The 22350-nt window shown below is 47.5% G+C and overlaps 1 protein-coding gene across 1 annotated transcript in view; it reads left to right on the plus strand.

Moving 5' to 3' along the window:
• LOC137425206 (protocadherin Fat 1) overlaps positions 1–22350 on the plus strand; it is a 93089-nt gene that overhangs the window by 20555 nt on the left and 50184 nt on the right. The window contains exons 3-5 of the mRNA XM_068113389.2: positions 12172–12486; positions 13890–13951; positions 16747–17061. Of these exons, the coding sequence (XP_067969490.2) occupies positions 12172–12486; positions 13890–13951; positions 16747–17061 (692 nt within the window). The remainder of the gene's footprint in view (positions 1–12171; positions 12487–13889; positions 13952–16746; positions 17062–22350) is intronic.

A 22350-nucleotide genomic window follows, 5' to 3' on the forward strand; every position in this document is an offset into this window, starting at 1 on the left:
CGTCGTCGCCTCCCTCGGGCCCGGCACGGCCGCTCGAGTTGTGTCCGTCCTTCGCCACCCACCGAACGGCCACAAGTACGAGGCACTCAAGCGGCTACTCCTAGCCACGTTCGGCCTTACGGACGACGCACGGGCCGACCGCCTCCTGGATCTCCCCGAGCTCGGTGAGACGCGCCCGTCGGTCCGAATGGACCATATGCTGTCACTGTTGGGCGACGAAGCCCCCGGTTCGCTATTCCGGGCGCTTTTCCGGCGCCAACTTCCAGCGCAGGTCCGCCTCGCGTTGGCCGGGACCGAGCTAACGGAACCCCGAGCATTGGCGGCCGAGGCGGACAGGTACTTCGCCGCTTCGGACATGCGGGCGAGCGTCGGCGTGGCCGTCACGGCCCTCGACGCTGATGTTCAGCAGCATGCTCCACAGCATCAGCTTCTACAGCACGCTGATGTTCAGCAGCATGCTGATACGCACCTCGTGAACGCCGCCACGCCCCGCCCACCGCCGCGGCGAAAACCGCCACCGCGGGGAAACCCGCCAACTCCACCGGCCTGGCGGAGCCAGCCGCGCTCCTCCAGCTCCACCACCTGGTGCTGGTTCCATGCCAAGTTCGGCCACGAAGCTCGGCGGTGTCATCCGCCGTGCTCCTTCAACGGGTCGGGAAACGCCCGGGCCGGCGCTCAATAGTGGCGATGAGCGCCGGCCATTCGAACAGCCTGCTGTTCATAACGGACACCTTCTCCAGGCGCCGTTACCTGTGCGACACGGGAGCGCAGGTGAGTGTCATTCCCGCCGGCACGTCAGACAAGCACGCCGCGGGTGGGGGCCCCGCGCTGCTTGCCGCGAACGGGACGCCCATCCGTACGTACGGAAAACGCTGCCTCTCTCTGCGGTTTGGAGGGCAGGTTTTCCGATGGACGTTCGTCACCGCCGACGTGCCCATGGCACTGCTTGGCGCGGACTTCCTGTGCGCTAATGGGCTCCTGGTCGACGTCAAGCGCAGACGGCTTGTCCAGGCCGAGACGTTCAGCTCGCTCGCTTGTGCGTTGCCCAGCTCAACGAGCGGCTTGCCAAGCGGCTTGCCGAACGATTCGGTTCCGGCCACGTTGGTCTGTACGCTTCCGGCAGCGGACGCATTCACCCGCCTCCTCGCCGGCTTCCGGGCCCTCACGCGGCCCACCTTCTCGGCGGGGGCCGTCAAGCACGGGGTGGCCCATCACATCCCCACCGTCGGGCCACCGGTCTACGCCCGGGCACGCCGCCTCGAGCCGACGAAGCTGGCGGTGGCAAAAGCGGAGTTCGCTACCCTGGAGCGACTCGGCATCGTTCGGCGCTCAGAGAGCGCTTGGGCGTCGCCGCTGCACATCGTGCCGAAGCCCGGCGGGGGATGGCGACCGTGCGGGGACTATCGCCGTCTCAATGACGCCACGACTCCCGACCGCTACCCCGTCCCCCACATTCAGGACTTTTCCGCCCGTTTGGCGGGCAGGTCCTTCTTCTCGAAGGTGGACCTCATACGCGGCTACCATCAGGTCCCCGTCAGGCCGGAGGACGTCCCGAAGACGGCGGTCATCACGCCATTCGGACTCTTCGAGTTCTTGCGCATGCCCTTCGGTCTGAAGAATGCGGCTCAGGCGTTCCAGCGACTGATGGACAGCGTCCTGCGCGACTTGGATTTTGTCTTCGTTTACCTGGACGATATCCTCGTCGCCAGCGCGTCCCGCGAAGAGCACCTACGCCACCTCCGCACGCTCTTCGAACGCCTGGGCCAGCATGGCCTGATTGTGAACCCCGCAAAGTGCCGGTTCGGCGCCGCCACAATCGATTTTCTGGGGCACCGTGTCACCAGGCACGGAGCCGTCCCCCTACCGGCCAAGGTGGAGGCGGTGAAGGGGTTTCCGCGCCCCCGCACGATCAGAGGGCTGCAGGAGTTCCTGGGCATGGTGAACTTTTACCATCGGTTCCTGCCCCGTATCGCCCAGCTCCTGCGCCCCCTGCACGAAGCTCTCCGAGGTAAGCCGGGCAAAGGCGACGTTACCTGGACCGAGCAGATGGACACGGCGTTCACGGGCGCGAAGCTCGCCTTGGCTAACGCCACCATGCTCGCGCACCCGGCGCCCGATGCACCGATCGCCCTCACCACCGATGCCTCGGACTACGCGGTGGGCGCAGTGCATGAGCAATGGGTGCGTGGAGCTTGGCAACCGCTGGCGTTCTTTAGCCGGCAGCTTCGCCCGCCCGAACGCCGTTACAGTACCTTCGACCGCGAGTTGCTCGGACTTCACTTGGCGGTCAGGCACTTCCGCCATCTGCTCGAGGGCCGGGCGTTCACTGCCTTCGTCGACCACAAGCCGCTGATCTTTGCGATGGGCAAAGTCACCGAGCCGTGGTCGGCCCGGCAGCAGCGTCACCTCTCGGCCGTGTCCGAGTACACGACGGACATCCAGCACGTCGCGGGGAAGGACAACCCGGTGGCGGATTGCCTTTCCCGGGCCGTCGCCCACGCAGTCCACCTCGGCATCGACTATGCCCGGATGGCAGCGGACCAGGCCGCTGACCCCGACGTCCAGGCCTTGCGGACCGCCGTCACGAGCCTCCGCGTCACCGAGGTGCCGTTTGACGGCGCGGGCGCGGCCCTCTTGTGCGACGTCTCCCTCGGGCGTCCTCGCCCCATCGTGCCCGCGGGCTGGCAGCGCCAGGTGTTTGACGCCATCCACGGCCTGTCCCACCCGGGCGCGAGGGCCTCCCAAAGGCTGATCGCCGACAAGTTCGTCTGGCATGGCCTCCGGAAGGCCGTCCGCGGCTGGGCCAGGACGTGCCTCGCGTGCCAGCGCGCCAAGGTGCACCGGCACACCCAGGCCCCGTTGGCCCCGTTCACGGTGCCGGAACGCCGGTTTGACCACGTCCACGTGGACCTGGTGGGACCTCTGCCCCCCTCGCGGGGTTTCACCTACGTCCTCACCATGGTGGACCGCACCACCCGGTGGCCGGAGGCCGTGCCCTTGGCGTCGACAACGGCGGCCGATGTCGCGCAGGCTTTCATCGCCACCTGGGTCGCCCGGTTCGGCGCCCCCTCAGACATCTCATCCGACCGCGGCCCCCAGTTCACCTCGGAGCTCTGGGGGGCGGTTGCGCAGGGGCTCGGGGTCCGGCTGCACCGAACCACGGCCTACCATCCCCAGGCTAACGGCCTGTGTGAGCGATTTCACCGCTCATTGAAGGCCGCGCTCCGGGCCACCCTCCGCGACGGCGGCTGGGTCGACAGGCTCCCCTGGGTCCTGCTGGGCCTCCGGACGGCGCCCAAGGAGGACCTGCGCGCATCCGCGGCGGAATTGGTCTTCGGGCAACCGCTGCGGGTGCCGGGCGAGTTCCTCCCCGACTCCACGGCACCATGGTCCGCGGCACAGCAGCGCTCCGCTCTACAAGAGACCGCCCAGAGGTTCGCCCCGGTGCCAACGGCATGCCACGGGCACCCACCGACGCACGTCGCCCCGGAGCTTCGCACGGCGGAGTACGTCTTCGTCCGCCACGATGCCCATCGGACACCACTGCGGCCCCCGTACGACGGGCCTTTCCGCGTGCTGGAGACCGGGGCGAAGCACTTCACCCTGGACATCGGCGGTACTCCTGACCGCGTTTCGGTAGACCGCCTCAAGCCGGCCCACCTCGATGTGGACCATCCACCGCCAGTGGCCCGACCCCCACGTCGGGGCCGCCCTCCTGCGGGCGGACCCCCGGCACCGCCCAGCCACGCCGCCCCCCGGTCCTGCACCCATCCCAGGGGCAGCCAGGGGCGGGCATCCCACCTGGCATCCCTGCACCCCGGACGCCGCCGATCGCCAGGGGGCGCTTCGGCCGGGTCATTCGTCTGCCCCGCAAACTGGCCCTCCAGGTGCGCGGGAATTCTGGGGGGGCGCGTGTGGCGGACACAAAAGCCCATTGGCGTGGTGACATCATTCCGCGCACCAAGTGGGCGGTGGCCACGCACCAGGGGTAGGCGTGGCCTCATGATATACACCGGGCGCCCAGCCCGGGACAGTACAGTGTTACAGTGTAGTCTTACAATAAAGACGTTTATATGTTACCGCTTGTCCGCTTCCTCCTTGCTCACAAGCAGCGCGCGTAACGCCGCGCTTTATACGTATATATATATATATATATATATATATATATATATATAGGGTTTTATTTAATTTATCTTGTTCTAGGAGGATGCACTACATTTTCATATGATGCTCTCTAATGTCCATTGTCTAATGTCCATAATCATCTAATGTCCATCATTCTAATGTCCATCTCTAATGTCTAATGTCCATCTAATGTCCATCTCATAATGTCATAATGTCTCTAACGAGGAGGGGAGTGTCGTTGAAGCTGAAGGGAAAGGTGTATGCTGCATGTGTGAGAAGTGTTATGATTTATGGGAGCGAGACATGGGTAATGAACGTAGAGCAGCAACGAAGGCTGGAAAGGGTGGAAATGCGAATGGTTCGGTGGATGTGCGGAGTATCGTTGAGAGAGAGGAAGACAAATGATGAATTGTGAAAGATGATGGGAATAGAGCCTGTGATTGATGCTGTGAAGAGAAACAGTTTGAGATGGTTTGGTCATTTGTTGAGGAAGGATGAAAGTGACTGGTTGAGAAGAGTGATGGAAATGAATGTAGAAGGAAGTAGAGGACGGGGAAGACCGAGAAAGACTTGGCTAAAGATGGTGGAAGAAGAAATGCGGGCAAGGGGGTTAACAAGGAGAGATGCAGAAAATAGGGCAAAATGGAGAAGATTGTCATGGGGCCCGCAATGCTAACCCCCGCTCTTGCAGGGAAAATGGCTTTAAAATGCCTGTTGTTGTTGTTACTCCCTAATGTCCATTCCATGCTGTTATGAGGGCATAAAGAGTCAACGGCAGCATAAATTCGCACCACATGCAGACCAGATCAATTTTCGGGCCAATAGACTGCTTCTTAAGGTTAGCGACCTAGCTGAGTTTTCACCAGCAATCATGTCGTTCGTTCTCTTGCTTGTTGCATCTACCTGTGTCAGTATGATGCCTTTTTCCCCTCTGTCACCCGGCTCTTCCATGAGCCTCGATTTTGAATATAAATATAAATAACGTGCATCAACACGGTAATTGATGGATCCAATATGTATTGCTAGGCCCCATTCAACTAAACAATGGCAGCCACAAAGTTTTCTTAGGCAGATAGCTTGTCCCAAAGGTCTGATAAAGTTTGACTGAAGCCTCTTTCCAGACATTTGTGATTGATGGCACAGGGTACCAAAGGACATGAAGGAATGCTTGTTCACCAAAGTACTGACACTTACTTCCAACCAATTCGACCAGGGTTACCTTCAAAGGAAACGCTTCAAATCCCACTTGCGGGTTTAGGAATGGGGTAAAGAACCGACGATCCTATCAGCATACTTGTCATTCACTTCAAATTAACCCAAAGACTACCATCTCATCGTTATTATTAGCAACTGCCTTCACTCAGAGGAACGTGCCTTTTTCCCATGCAGGCATGTGACCTTGTGTGCATATTTGATTGGTCCCTTCAAGTTGGACCTACGACTTCTGAGACCAACTTTGGCTCCAGGCACCCAGAGACCGGTCGTTAATACTGCTGTCTGCAGTCACAGTTGAACTCGACTTCTGGTATGCCGGTGCAGTATCCTCGGCACTGTACCAATGCGTCGACCCACTCACAGTCGTATTGTTTTTTCCTTTTATTTGAGCAAGCGAAGACATCAAAGCTCGGAGCGAGGAGTGCAGTGCAGTTTAGGGGGAAATTCTTTGGAACAGTGCTGCATAAACACTTTGAGCGAGGCCTTCGCTGCTTGTTTTCTGCCGTCCAAAGCACGCTGGTAATTGACGAAACATTAGAGTTGACCCGCTCTTGCTGTGCCTTGCGGTTCTTTGCCATTTGGGGTTGGCCTGATTGCATTTGGAACGAAATTCTCTCGCTGCTAAGAGCACTCTTAAAAAAGAAAACCATTATCTGTTTAAGGTTTTCCACCTAAACCTTTGCTCCTTGTGCTGATGGGATGCAAATTCGTACATGCTTCAAAAATGTCCCTCACATTCCATCGGCCCATTTAACTTACTGTGGAGTGAGCGGGGACTTTGGTTTAGCGGCATTTTATTTGGAAAGTTTCCTCTTTTAATACATAAATAGCTTCATTCACTTTAAGTTAAAAATTGGAGTTCTTGCGTTGTTTTTTTTTCTTGCGTTTCTCTTCACAATCGCCACCTGCTTCTACGCAAGAGCCACCATGTTGGGTTTTCCTGTCTATCGCCTTGGGTAACTATGGCACTGGACTTGGACCTGAAAATCTGGGGTTCCTTCACTTATGGCTTGCGCCCTGTGGCCTAAAACCAGTGACAATGGGCCGAAGATGAAGGCCACATTCCAGCCTTTGTCATGCCATCTGCAGGGTGGGCCGATTGATTCGCAGACAACCCGCATTCCAACTGTGCCCAAAGTTGGCCTTGAAAGGCTGCTATGTGAACTTTGATGATTACAGGGGTCTGTTTGTATTACATAGTCAAACTGGAAAAACATCATCCGGTTTACAGGGCCATTGACACCGAATATCAATAGAGGTTGGGTTTGTTTGCGAATGCTGCTGCTGGCAAACCACACTGTTGTAACGCAGCACTTTTAATAATCCATGATGTATTCAGGGCATAAACTCGGCATTCGGCTCGACTAAATGGCTTTACATGCAAGCAACCATCCATACATTTGGCTGATGTGAGCAAATATATTACAATCAATACTCAATATGCAGATCAGATTTGGTGTTTATTGTACTAGAAACACCCGCTCCCGTTTCTTTGGGAGCATTAGTAGGTCGTCTCCTTCCCTCCCCCTTCCTGCCTCCCTGCAAGGGGGAGAGATTTTGTTTTTGTGCCCATGACCTCACCCTGGGTACTACCAACACTTATCCAAAATTTGGTAGTGAGGAGCCAGCTTTGTTTTTTTTTCTATAATTTTCAGATGTACATACATACATACATACACACATACATTGTCTTCAGAAAGTATTCACACCCCTTGACTTTTTCACATTATGTTGTGTGACAGCCTGAATTTAAACGGATTAAATTGAGATTTTTTTTGTTACTGATCTACACATAATACCCCAGAATGTCAAAGTGGAATTTTTTCTTTAGAAATTTTTACAAATTAATTACAGTTGAAAAGCTGAAATGTCTTGAGTCAATAAGTATTCAACCCCTTTGCTATGACACTCCAAATTGAGCTCAGGTGCATCTGATTTTTCTTTGACCATCCTTGAGATATCTCCACAACTTGATTGGAGTCCACCTATGGCCAATTCAATTTATTGGATATGATTTAGAAAGAAACGCACCTTTCTATATAAGGTCCCACATTTGACAGTGCATGTTAGAGCAGAAACTCTACCATGACGTCCAAGGAACTGTCTGTAGAACTCCGGGATAGAATTGTGAGATGGCATAGATCTGGGGAAGGGTATAAAACAATTTCTCGAGTGTTGAAAGTTTCCCAGAGCACAGTGAGCTCCATCATTCGGAAATGGAAAGAATATGGAACTACCCAGACTCTTCCGAGAGCTGGCCATCCGACCAAATTGAGCAACCGGGCAAGAAGGACCTTGGTCAGGGAGGTGACCAAGAACCCAATGACCACTAACACAGAACTACAGAGTTCCTTGGCTGAAATGGGAGAAACTGCCAGAAAGCCAACTGTCTTTGCATCCCTTCCCAAATCTAGGCTTTATGGGAGAGTGGCCAGACGGAAGCCACTCTTGAGAAAAAAGCACATGACAGCACACCTGGAGTTTGTAAAAAGGCATGTAAAGGACTGAGAGAATACAACAACAACAACAACAACAACAACAACAACAGGCATTTTAAGGCCATTTTCCCTGATAGAGTGGGGGTTAGCCTTGCAGTCCCCATGATAATCTTCTCCATTTTGCCCTATTTTCTGCATCTCTCCTTGTTAACCCCCTTGCCCGCATTTCTTCTTCCACCATCTTTAGCCAAGTCTTTCTCGGTCTTCCCCGTCCTCTACTTCCTTCTACATTCATTTCTATCACTCTTCTCAACCAGTCACTTTCATCCTTCCTCAACACATGACCAAACCATCTCAACCTGTTCCTCTTCACAGCCTCAATCACAGGCTCTATTCCCATCATCTTTCGCAATTCATCATTTGTCTTCCTCTCTCTCAACGATACTCCACACATCCACAGAACCATTCGCATTTCCACCCTTTCCAGCCTTCGTTGCTGCTCTACATTCATGACCCATGTCTCGCTCCCATAAATCGTAACACTTCTCACACATGCAGCATACACCTTTCCCTTCAGCTTCAAGGACACTCCCCTCCTCATCAGCACGCCACTCAGTTCCCGAAACTTCTTCCATGCACATCTCACTCCAGCAACTGTTGCCGAGTCTGATCCACCTTCTCCATTCAGCATGTCTCCGAGGTAGCAAAATGTTTTCACACCTTCCAGCTTCACGCCGTCTCCAAGATCCAACTCAACATTTCCTCCATCTGCAGCTCCCTCTGTGCACACCTTACATTTGAATTTCGCTGCCACACTGGTTAATGACCCTCTCAGACCACTACATTTTTGATGAACCCACTCAGCGCACATTGTACATTGAATGGAGTTCACTCCGACACCCTTCCTGCACACAGCACATGGCCACTTCCCAGTTCTTTCCACCTCACCACATGCTTTACCACTTGCCATCACCTTCGTCTTTCCTATATTCACCTTCAGACCTTTTGTCTCCATACATTCCTTCCACTTGTTCATCTTTTCCTTCAGTCCATCCATAGTTTCTGCAATCAACACCAGATCATCTGCATACAACAACTCCCACGGTAAACCCTCCTTTACGTTTTGAGCCAGCACCTCCATCACAGCTACAAATAGTAGTGGACTTAGTTCCGACCCCTGATGCACTCCCACCTTCACCTCAAACTCACCACTATTCCCGTCCTTCGTCCTTACAGCTGTGCGCGCTCTTTTGTACATTGCCATCACTACTCTGATCAACCATTCCTCCACTTCTAACTTCCTCAGTGCCCATGTCTGACTCTGACTGAGAGACTGAATACTGAAAACTGAAGACTGAGAGAAAGGACTGAGAGAATGAGGCAAAATATTATGTGGTCTGATGAGACGAAAATTGAACTCTTTGTCCTGAACGCAAAGAGTTACATCTGGCGAAAACCGAGCATAGCTCATCACCCATATAACACCATCCCTACCGTGAAGCATGGTGGTTAGGGTGGTCCAAAAAACATCGATCTCTCCGATTTTGATGCTCTACTGGATTATTGTTAGAAATGGTCTAAAACATTCACCCACCAAATATTTTCGCTCAATTCCATCTAGAAACTCATACACACTTCAATTGAAATATGGCGTTTTTCACCAAATTTGGCTAAATGAGAACAATCCAATAGCAACCTAGGTGGAAAAAGTACATGCACTATTGTACTAAGCCATTTTGTGGTTCATGACTTTTTGCATGCGCATTGCGCCTGTGAGTGTGAAATCATCATGGTCGAAACATGTTTGACAATGCTTGAAACATGTTTGAAACATGTTCATACATGTCTGACTCATGTTTCGACCATGAGGACTTCACAGGGGTATGTACCATCAATGACATTATTTAGGGAAAAAATATTTCTAAAGTATTTGTAAGCCTCTCAACATGGACGATTTTCATTAAAATTGACCAAAATGACAAATTTATATGTTGAGTGTGTATGAGTTTATAGATGACTCAGATGCAAAATATTTTTTGGGTGAATGATTTAGACCATTTCTAACAATAATCCAATAGAGCATCAAAATCCAGATAAAAAAGTGATTTTTTTTTGCATTTTTGGACCACCGTAATGGTGGTGGCACCATCATCCTATGGGGATGCTTTTCAGCGGCAGGGACTGGGAGACTTGTAAGGATAGAGGGAACAAGGAATGGAGCCAAATACAGGCAAATACTTCAGAGGAACCTGCTTCAGAGTGCAAAAGACCTTAGACTGTGATGAAGATTTACGTTCCAACTGGACAATGACCCAAAGCATACAGCCAAAGCAACACTGGATTGGCTTTAGAACAAGAATGTGAATGTCCTTGAGTGGCCCAGCCAAAGCCCAGACTTGAATCCCATTGAAAATCTGCGGAAAGACTTGAAAATTGCTGTTCCCTGACGCTCCCCACCCAACTTGACAGAGCTTGAGCAAATCTGCAAGGAAGAATGGGAGAAACTCCCCAAATCCAGATATGCAAAGTTGATACAGACATATCCAAGAAGACTCGAAACTGTAATCACTGCCAAAGGCGCTTCTACAAAGTATTGACTCTGGGGGCTGAATAATTATGTAAATTTGAAATTTCTGCCTTTCATTTTTAATTATTTTGTAAAAAAAATGTTTTTTTTTAAATCCACTTTGACATTATGGGGTATCTTGTGTAGATCAGTGACAATATTTTTTTAGTACAATCCATTTTTTATTCAGGCTGCAACACAAAAAATGTGAAAAAGTCAAGGGGTGTAAACTGTCAATGCTTTTCTGAAGGCACTGATAATTGCCTTATTTATTATACAGTATTCGGATTCATCCAGTATGAGGTATAGATCATCATAGTTTATCCCCACCCCTGCCTAATATCTGTGCCTTAATTCCCCTCGCCCTGCCCCACCCCAAAAAGAGTAAGGTTCGCTTTCCTGACCAACCATAATAAAAGTGCTTCTTCCTCCGGAAAAGAAAGAGGGAACTTCTCCCTCTGCCCCAGGATGCAAGGGTAGGGGGAAATAGGCACACAGTGGCATGAACTGTATAATGCTGCATCATCTCTCTTGCTTAACCCCCACGTGATTTAATAGAAGAGACACGTGACAAGACACCTTACCTTTTTAGACACGAACGGTTACAACGCTAAAGGTCTCCCAGCAGCGCACAAACAAACAGGACGACCTATCTCTATCAACGTATCCTTAACACAAGGAAGAAACTCCCACAAGTGTGAACACAAATGCTAAGTGAACACAAATGGGGTCTATACCTTAATTCTAATTACTGTCCCTACCTCTACCCCCTTATAAATGTAACAATATATGACAAGTTTTGAGTGATTGGGATTATCTATGAAGAATAAAAAGGAATCATCGAACCAATATCACACTAAGGCCTATCCTGCCAATTTTGTATTAAATATGTGAGAGCAGACCTAGTTTTAGGGGATGTTTTGCCAGCTACACACTCAGCAACTCAGCAACAACTTCATCAGCGCCAAAGGCTGCAAAGATTAATCAGCTGGGATTCATCCATCATCGAGATTTTGAACCTTCAATCCTAGAACCTTCCCGAACTGTGGGTTCACAACATTAGTTGTGTCCGTCCGAAGGTCATCCAATCAGACAGAGGATAGAGGGAGTGAGCGAAAGAGAGATGGTATGGGAGGGAAGTGGAAGATGGTGGAGAAAGGGGGGGAAAAAACTTTTTTTTTAACGCTGACTAATTTTTTGGAGTTTGCAAAAAGGCACGTAAAGGACTGAGAGAATGAGGCAAAATATGATGTGGTCTGATGAGACGAAAATTGAACTCTTTGGCCTGAACGCAAAGTTACATCTGGCGAAAACCGAGCACAGCTCGTCACCCATCTAACACCATCCCTACCGTGAAGTATGATGGTGGCAGCATCATCCTATGGGGATGCTTTCCAGTGGCAGTGACTGGGAGACTTGTTAGGATAGAGGGAAAAATGAATGGAGCCAAATACAGGCAAATACTTCAGGAGAACCTGCTTCAGAGTACAAAAGACCTTAGACTGTGATGAAGATTTACGTTCCAACAGGACAATGACCCAAAGCATACAGCCAAAGCAACACTGGATTGGCTTTAGAACAAGAATGTGAATGTCCTTGAGTGGCTCAGCCAAAGCCCAGACTTGAATCCCATTGAAAATTGAAGATTGCTGTTCACTGACGCTACCCAAAAAATTTTTGGACGCTGCCGATTTTTTGATGCAAAACATGTTTTTGCCAAAATAAAAACTAACAAGTTCATTAGTAATGATTGTTATGATTAATGTTGTTGATGCAGTGAGATGACAGGCTGTTGATCCATCTAACATATTCTTTGTTGACATCTAGGTGAGATTGTCACTGCGGGCTGGCTGGATTCTGAGAGCAGTACAGGCTACTGGTTGCACGTCATTGCCACAGACGGTGGCGTGGTTCCACGCTCCTCGTCGCTGCACCTGTATGTGGAAGTGGAGAACGTAAATGACAATGCGCCATGCGCAGATGAAGTAGTGTACAGGCCGCGTGTGCCGGAAAATGCGCCTCATGGGACGCCGGTGCTGAGGTTACAAGCTCAAGACCCCGATGTGAAGTCCAATGAGTGGCCAATCTTCCACATCTCCGGCGGTGACCCCCAGGGCTTCTTCTCAATTGATAAGCACACAGGTGCATTGGCCAAACACTCTCATGTGGTATTCACCATTGTTTATTATTTAATTATGTGTTGTATTAAACGCCACATTCACAACTTCGGTCCAAAATGAATGTGTCCGTAACTATTTCCCAATTGATGTCAAAGTTGGTCAATGATCGTCAGTGATCTGCTCTTTAATTTATTACCACTAGGGCATGCCCGTACTATATATATATCTAAAATTATATCCCCCCCCCTCTATTTACATGAAATGGTTTGGTCCAAAGCGAACGGCTTGCGAGTACGGTGACAATCCCCCCCCCCTCTATTTACATGAAATGGTTTGGTCCAAAGCGAACGGCTTGCGAGTACGGTGACAATCCCCCCCCTCTATTTACATGAAATGGTTTGGTCCAAGGCGAACGGCTTGCGGAGTTTGGTAAAGAAATCGCCATAGCGTGCACGTAATTAGTTTTAAAACATAGTTTAACGGCAACATAGTTTGCCAACGTGAAATAAATGAATACGCTCTCAAATGTGCCGTCCGAGGCAGAGTCTGTTCGCCACGTTCGGCACACGTGATAGCTCGCTGCTCTCTGATTGGTTGAATCGTTTTTTGGACATAGCTCGGTAACTACTTCTCCGATTAATATGTCGCAAATTAGTTTTAATTAGTTTTACAACATAGTTTAACGGCAACATAGTTTGCCAACGTGAAATAAATGAATACGCTCTCAAATGTGCCGTCCGAGGCAGAGTCTGTTCGCCACGTTCGGCACACGTGATAGCTCGCTGCTCTCTGATTGGTTGAATCGTTTTTTGGACATAGCTCGGTAACTACTTCTCCGATTAATATGAAACCTTGAAAAGGCACATCCTCGGGTCCCCAGCAATATACCTGGCAAGTTTAAAGTATATCGGACCCGTGGTTGTCGAGAAACAGCGGTCACAGACATACAGACATACATACATACATACACACAGAGATTAGTGGAATTATAGATAGATAATGCAATGGGATCCTTACCGTGATGCTTTGCACAAAATGCACTTCCAGAGGAATGTGTGTGTGTGTGTGTGTGTGTGTGTGTGTGTGTGTGTGTGTGTGTGTGTGTGTGTGTGTGTGTGTGTGTGTGTGTGTGTGTGTGTGCGTGCGTGCGTGCGTGTTGTGTGCGTTGGCTGAATGCCCTGGCAGCGTGACACCATTGTTCCAATCTTCGGACACGGGAAGGCATTAACTTCCTATTGCTTCCTGTTAAGCACATTTTAAAGCGTGACATTTGCTTACTTGTTGAATGGTGAGGCATCTTGATGTTCGGCGCATTGTAAAACGATTGCAGCTCACAAAAATCTTACGTTCCTACGATGTTACTTTTTTGTGCTTTTGCTGCCCTGCAGCATAGCTTTGCTTGATGATCTGCTGCTGTTTCTGCAGGTCAGATTGCAACAACGTCTCGCACGCTGGACCGGGAAAGGCAGGCTGAACATGTTTTGGAGGTAACCAGGTTCTTTTCTTTAATTTTTTTTTTATCTCTAGGGGACACTGGGAATCTGAGATGCACCCTCTATCAGCTATTGTTAGTCAATTATATTAGGCAGCATTTGGTAGCTGATATAGAGCGAATACCCCAATGTGGAAACTTTTTTGTGTAATTTATTTTTTATTGTGAAAGTGGATTATAAAAGCATAAAAAACAAACGTACAAGAAAACACTTGATTATACAGTATCTACAATATACAGTATATGTATGTATGTATATATATATATATATATATATATATATATATATATATATATATATATATATATATATATATATATATATATATTTGGAGGGGTCATTTATTTATATATTACACATTACTGAAACCAGGGCGGTAGAAAGGGGTGGATGGTTAAATTAAGGAATGTCAGAGATAGGAGAGTAGGGGTGTGTGGGGAAAGAAGGGAATTAAGTTTAGGAGGAAATTTAAGTACTTGGCAATAGAAGGGACATACATGAGTATATAATCGGAAGGATGTGGGTCAAATTCCATCTTTTTGGAATTTCAATATGTAATACATCATCAATGTACCATACTTCTTGCAGCGTGTCTTTGTTGCTGAAGCAGTTCCTGGGCAAGGGTTTGGGCTATGCTTGCCATTGCCCTTCCAGCAGTCGGCATTCTGTCATGGCAGGAATTTGTAATTTGTTCAGGGTGCCGGTGATAACTTGCCTTCTCTTCTCAAAGGACACTGCGGGATCTGTAATGTCCACCAACTAATGCCGGCAGATGGGAGTCCCTGTTTAACGTCCATCTGAGGGACGGCACACACATTGATACCTCGACATGTCTTTTCGACATGTGAAACACCAGGATGAAAGTTTATAGCTGGGCCGAGATGCGCACCCAAGCTAGATAGTTCAGAGGTGAATGTGCGAACTTCTAGGCTATCCTGCCCATCCTTTGTAAGAAATATCTGGCCCGAATTGAATTGACCTTTCCCAACCTTGCAACCCTTAAAGTATCTCGCCATTTGTCCACCTTCACACCTTGAACTGTGTCCACGGTGTAATTCAGGTTCATTGAGTTTTATTAATAGATCTACTGTTGCACCCACATTTTCAGGTCACTGATGGATATTTTCCACAACTTTCTTACACCAGGTGGACATGAGAGAGACCTTAGTTGGCATATCTACACCTTAAGCGATAGCCAAACCCCACAGTCTCCTCCTATCATAGAACCTTTGAAGTCACATTGGCCGTGATTATGGTTCTCGGAGGGGAGCATTAAGTGTTTGTTTTTTTAAATCTTGGTGTCCGTGGTGTCCCGCTTTTTGAAGAATAATGTTTGCATTATGTAATCTTTGGATTATCGAAATATTAATTTTTTTCAATTTTGGAATTTGTTCACCCCAATTTCCAATTATTTATTTATTCGATTTTTAATTAGTGAAATTTTCAATTATTGAATTATATATCTTTAGATCATTTGGTTTTTTTTCAACTGTTGAATTTTCAATTGTTTTTATTTTCAATTTTCATTTCTTTCTTTATTTATTTTTCCATTATTTAATTTTTCTTTTACTTTTCCTGGTTCCTGGAGGGAGGCATTAAGTGTTTTAGTCCTGGTGTCCGTGGTGTCCCGCTTTTTGTAAAAAAAAAAACCCCAAAAAACCTGTTTGTTTTCACTCTGAGGCAGAATTTCAAGTTCTACCAATTGGCTAATATTACAAATTTGCTAAACCGGGAACCATCAGTTAATTCCGATCACAGCCCTCAGGTTTGATTAGGTTTTATTATGACGTAGTGAATGAGCACCACAAGTCTTGATGAGCTATTCCGTTTGGAAAAGGCAGTGGGTACCTGAGAATGTCTGACATCGGACTTTTCTTCCATTTGCCGGTGAAACCAACAAAGCCATCTATATATGGTTTAACGACCCAGAAAACATCTTGTCATATTATCATGAGAATTAAAATCAGCATGCGTGCAGTCAAGCGTCTCAATTCTTCGTTTTGAATTATGGACTATTTAAATTGTCGGCCTTTATTTTTATAATACTATGGAGTCCTCTATAACCTTTTGCGACATTTCCATGAAGTACGGCATTAAGTTTATTGGGTGATGCAACCCAAAAGTCCTGCTCCCTTGTCTTCATGCAAGTCTGTTCGTCATTTGACACGGCTCAGAAGTCCTGCTTTTCATGCACTTTGGGTCCCCTGGGTCTCATCAGCACTAAAATGTAAACGCGATTTCCTGTAGCAGCTGTCCCTCGCCTCTGTAAATGCCATTTTAAGTGTTTCTACTTAACTCGTGAAGCCTGGTGTAGGCTTAGTGGTGAGGGTGCTGGCTTGGGATCCTAGGATCCTGGGTTCATAATCCCGGTCGATCGCTGAATTAACGCCAGGGGGGTTGACTCAGCCTGTCATCCTTCCGAGAGGTTGGCAAATTGAGTACCAGTTCACTGGTAATTCCGTGTTTGTCGCAAGAGGCGGAAAAGGGGACCAAGGTGCGCAAAAAAGGCCAACCCCTGCTCTGTGGGGAAAATGGTCTCCAAAGGTGTTTCTACTTAACTCGTGGGTAGTGAAAGTATTTGTGGTGTTACTCGCAGTTATTCAATGTTGCTCACCATTGCAGCTTGGCTTTGACCTCATGATGTGAAACACCGTGAGATCCATTGTACTTCACAAACACTTGTATCGGGCCCTGCATAGCAGTTGATTGGTTCTGAACTTTTCTAGGATCATTCACCGTATGGTAGACCATAACAGTGTTTGTTTCTTCGGTTTTTGATTTTATTTTAGGTGACCATCGCAGATCAGGATATGCCTTCGCTGTCCTCCACGGTGTGGGTGATTGTTACTGTGGTGGATGAAAATGACAATGAGCCAAGATTTCGAGAGCGCGTCTACAATGCCAGGCTGCTGGAGCGCGCACGCAGCAAACGACGTGAGCACTTGTACCAGATAATCGCCTCTGATATCGACCTTGGCGCCAACGCTGACCTTTCATATCTCATCGTTGATGGAAATGAACAAGGATACTTTTTTATTGACCCTGTTACTGGCATCATTTCCACGGCACATGCTCTGCAAGCTGGTCGCTATGACATCCTAACAGTAAGTTCAAAACGAACAATCGTCTCTGTGTATGTCTCCACCATCTAGTCTGGATTTGTCTGTGCTTTTGCTTGTCCTCGTCTGTGTGTCTTCAAAAGCAGTGAAATGTAAAACTAAAAAAGGCAGCAGTTGCACTGCTTTCAGCTATCTAGTCCGGGTTTGATTCCCAATCTCTGCACAAAGCATCATCTGGGTGCTTGGCAAGCAGCACATTTCAACAGATTGCGCTGCCCTTTGAAGGGGACTTTATGCTGCCTGTCCTGTGTGTGAGCATTTGCTTGTGGGCCTCATTAACCTGTGTTACCTTCAGGAATGAGTCAGCCATTGTGCGCTGGAACCTTGATCAAATTGTAAATCCTTGTCCTGGTTATGGGGCACTTGAACTTTGGCACCTCCGCCCTTCACTTATGATGCAAACAGCATGCCAAGTTTATAATTGCTACATAGATGGATCTGATACATTTCCAAAAGTATTCGAAGCGCAGCATTGCTCAATGACGATGCTTGAGCGACATGAGCTCACCTTCGAGTTGCCTAATGTGAGTTCGACCCCATTGCTTTTGGAATCGAGCAGCTTGGCCTGGTACTTTGTAGTGAAAGCAACTCGGAGGAAATGTCAAGCTGACTGTCTCATTTGCACTCTTGTGGATGTAAAAATGCCAGACATACATACCCCAGTACAAGTTATTGAGGTTGCGAAAGTGGTTTAATAAATCCTGCCAGTAGGTTGAGTGTAATGTTGACCAATGATTATTAAAACATTAAGATGTCTTCCAATGTGTAAGCACTTTGTAGTATGACTCAGTAGACCCTTAGGACTACCGTAGCAATAACGGGTAATAAGAAATGCTTTGTTTGAATCATCTGTGCTAACACTGTAGTCAAAAGGATGGAGGAAACACCCATTTACAAAGTTCCAAAAGTGACAGTTTATTCGTACGGCCATCATAGATCTGTGCCAAAAACAGTAGTGCACATCTATCGTTGTCACAGTTCAGAAATTCGCCGACGGAGAACTTGGAGCCAGTTGAATAATCTGGGAAGAATGCAGAATTTTCCAAGTGTTGGGCTCGGAGCCAGGCGCGGCGAGACCTATGTTCTGAGAAATGGATTACCCCAAAAAGCACATACCGTGCTGTGCTTCTGTTGATTATGTGCTGTTTGGTGAATGTGAAACTTAACGTGCACCTTTTGGGCTTTGCTTTTAAGAATCTGGCAAAGCTTTGCATACAAAGAGATCTATCTTGAGCAGAATGATTTAACCATCTCGTCACCACTGCTTATATCAACAATTCTTGATTTGCACTGCAACGACTGCAAACTGCTTTAATCCTTTTGTGATTTGTAATAAAGGTTTAGTATAACGGGCAAAAGTGTCCCCAACATAATCAGCATCCACATACCACCTCCAAACTCATGTCCACCAGCATTCCAACCTTCCCTCGAAAACCTACAAGTTATATATCCTAACTTGTACTTGCTGGTGACGTCGATGCCAAAGACCTTTCCTGGCTCTCCTCCCAAATAACCAATAGGAGAGGCCCCCTCATTTTGGAAAGGTTAGTTGAACTGGGTTATTCTAAACAATCACAACTTTACGACAAGACTTCTCTAAAGACCAAACGGCAACCCCACTTCCCCCGAGCTGAGACTTTACAAATTAGCGACCACCTCGTGGGAAAAGTTCACGACTTACCTTTTGATCACCTCGCCATCATCATCACACCTCAACTTGCCAATAAACCTCCACGCACCCATAGAAAAGCATACACTAACTACAAATAATCCAACTGGTCACTATTCACAACACAAATAGAACATGATCTACTTTTAACATGCCAGCAATCCTTCAACTCTATCGATAAAGCAGTAGGCCCTTTCAACAACAAAACAATAGCAGCGAGGAATAAATTTCACCCTCCACCGAAGCACGATATGCAAGGCAATAAAGGGCAAAGGAACAAACCAATCAATCATTATATACAGTCACAAGTCAGTCGCAATATCCGCAATAAACAACGAAATCAGGAGAGCTTTCAGGAAAATAAAATCAACCACCGAACCTGTAGCTCCCTTCACTCCCTGACAAGTCCAAACAGTAATTACAAATTCCGAAAATGCTGAAGCCACAGGATTGCAACTTATTCTCAAGTATTTGGAGCCCAAGGCCATCAACACTCTCACTCAAATATATGACTACCCTTGGAAAACAGGAAAAATACCCACAATATAGAACAAGAACGGCACTCGGTAGAGCGCACACACACGTGGCCAAAAATATTGGCACCCTTGAACTTTTTTCAAATAACTCACAATTTTCTCGAAAAAGCGTTCAAATTAACAAAAGTATTTGGTCTCCACAATTCTTTAGTTCACTGTTAATATTACAGAACCTTTGTTTTTGATTCAGAACTTGATGTGTCCTTTTAAATCAGAAAATAAAAAGAAATGGCATTGAAAAAATTATTGACACCGTCGAGTTAATATTTGGTAGCACGGCCTCTGGGTAAAATAACTCCAGTGAAGCGCTTCCTGTAGCCATGAATGAGCTTCCTACATCTCTCTACTGGCAGTTTGGCCCACTCTTCTTGTGCAAACTGCTCCAGTTCTCCCAGATTTGAAAGGTGCCTTCTCCCAACTGCTGTTTTCAGATCTCCACACAGGTGTTCAATGGGATTTAGATCTGGACTCATTGCTGGCCACTTCAGAACAGTCCAGCGTTTTGTCTTAAACCATTCCTGGGTGCTTTTTGAAGTGTGTTTGTGGTCATTGTCCTGCTGCAAGACCCATGACCTATGACGGAGACCCAGCTTTCTGACACTGGGTTGAACATTGCGCTCCAAAATGCCTTGGTAATCTCCTGATTTCATGATGCCATGCACACATTCAAGGCACCCAGTGCCAGAGGCAGCATAGCAACCCCAAAGCATCACTGAACCTCCTCCATGTTTGACGGTAGGGAAGGTGTTCTTTTCTTTGAAGGCTTCATTTTGTTTTCCGTAAACATAGAGATGATGTGCTTTACGAAAAAGCTCTAATTTGGTCTCATCTGTCCACAGAAGGTTTTTAGCTTGTTCAGGTGTGTTTTGGCAAGCTCCAGTTTGGGCTTTCTTATGTCTCTCTCTCTCAGCAGTGGGGTCCTCCTGGGTTTCCTACCATAGAACCCCCTTTCATTGAGTTGGCGACGGATGGTGCGAGTTGAAACTGTCGTACCTTGTGTCTGAAGGTCAGCTTGAATCTGTTTGGCAGCTGATCGAGGTGCTTTCTCCACCATTCGAATAATCCTTCACTGCAATCTTCAATCAAGTTTTCTCTTGCTGCTACGTCCTGGGAGGTTGGCTAAAGTGCCATGGGCATTAAACTTCCTGATAATATTGCGTACGGTGGACAGAGGAACATCAAGGTCTCTGGAGATAGACTTGTAGCCTTGAGGTTGCCCATTCTTGGCTACAATCTTGTGTCTCACCTCCTCAGATAATTCTCTGGTTTTCTTTATTTTCTCCATGCTCATTGCGGTTTGCACAGTGACACAAAACAGCAGAATGACTCCTTTTCTCTATTCAAACTGGTTGAATAAGTGATTTTTTAAATTGCAGGCACCTGCAATTCACCACAGGTGAGTTCAATTCCAAGGTAAAGGAGAATCACCTGCTTGAAATCTAATTATTTCTAACAATTTCTAAAAGGTGCCAATAATATTGTCCGGGCCATTTTAGGATTTATGTGTGGAATAAGCTAAGATTTTGTATTTTTTATCACCTTTCTTTGGTTTATTCCACTGCAAACCAAAGAAATACAAATGTGGATACCAAAATATTTTTTTATTTCAACAATTTTCTGGAAGAAATGATGAATTATTTGAAAAAAGTGCAAGGGTGCCAATATTTTTGGCCATGACTGTACCTCCGCCAGGCTGAACAGTTTATGTTTTGTATCCCACTGATAGGCCGGATCTGGATTTGGACCTGAACCAAGATCTAATCGGCTTGTTCTTGTCACCAAACCAACCCATCCACCAAGTTTAGTCATAACTCGTCCATAACTTTTTTAAATATCATGTTATATATCGCTTTTCACCCGATCTCTCAATGGTGAAGAATCACTTAAAATTTAATAACCTTCGTATCCAAATCCATATTCAGATCTTCACCCAAATCGAATCGATTCTTCCTTGTCAAATACCCGACCTGTCCACCAAGTTTCGTCTGAATCTGTCCATAACTTTTTGAGATACCTTGTTCACAGACAGACAAATAGACAGACAGAGGTGAACACATAACCTCCATCCACCTTCGGTGGTGGAAGTAAAAAGCCATAATAATTCCCATACTGAAAACCAACAATGACCTGAGATAGGGTGGACCTCCCCCCCAACTTCCCCACCTCACCCCACCCCTCGCCTCCATACCCGTTGCAATAGACATCAACAATGCCTTTGACGTGGTGCCATGCCGTATTCTCTTTGACAAAACATTCGCCACGAACACGCATAACTATAGTTAAAAAAGAAAGGATAGCAAACTTATCTGGTTACGAAACTCAGATCAAATATTTAAGACTCCCTATCTCGCAACAGAATTCTCCAAAATGGAGAACCTCAAGGCTCCGTACTCTCCTCTACCCTCTTTAATCGGTTCCTTCATGACCTCCCCCTGTCTGTCTCCACCACCAACAGACATAACACCCCTCTCCTACGCAGATGACCTCGCAATAGCTTCGCAACACTATGAAACCCAAAAGGCAGCGAACTCGCTCCAGCAATATATAAACCTGCTTGGCATCGCATCCACCAAAACCACATGACAGCATCACCCACATAATCTACAATAACCCTCCTCACCTCATACGAGACGCACTTGCTTCCTCACATTACATTATTCAATGAATACGGGCATTTCCTTAGAAGGCTGGACCAAATCATTAGGATGTAAGGGTCGGTATTTGGTGGCTGAGCCCACCCGTGGTAGTGTACTCCTCCTGCATGCCGCATGATCACTCGGCCCTGTAGCGTAATGGTGATAGTAATGTGGTGATGGTGGTGATTGAATGTTAAAGATCGCTGGCGTTTCCCACAGACATCGGCATGTTTCTATCCCTTAAATGCAAGCCCTTCAGTGCAATCATTCAAACCCTTTTCACATGACTTCCCTAACAGCTCCTTACTTTCTGGCAATACATTTGGTGTAATGTTATCAGATATTTTGGACCATCTATCCATCTTCAACACCTGGTGTTGGGCTAGCGGCTAGGGAGGCTTAGGATCTCAGGATCCTGGGTTCGAATCCCGGT

Source organism: Myxine glutinosa, chromosome 4, assembly GCF_964187855.1.
Source record: "Myxine glutinosa chromosome 4, kmMyxGlut1.1, whole genome shotgun sequence".
Classification (NCBI taxonomy): domain Eukaryota; kingdom Metazoa; phylum Chordata; class Myxini; order Myxiniformes; family Myxinidae; genus Myxine; species Myxine glutinosa.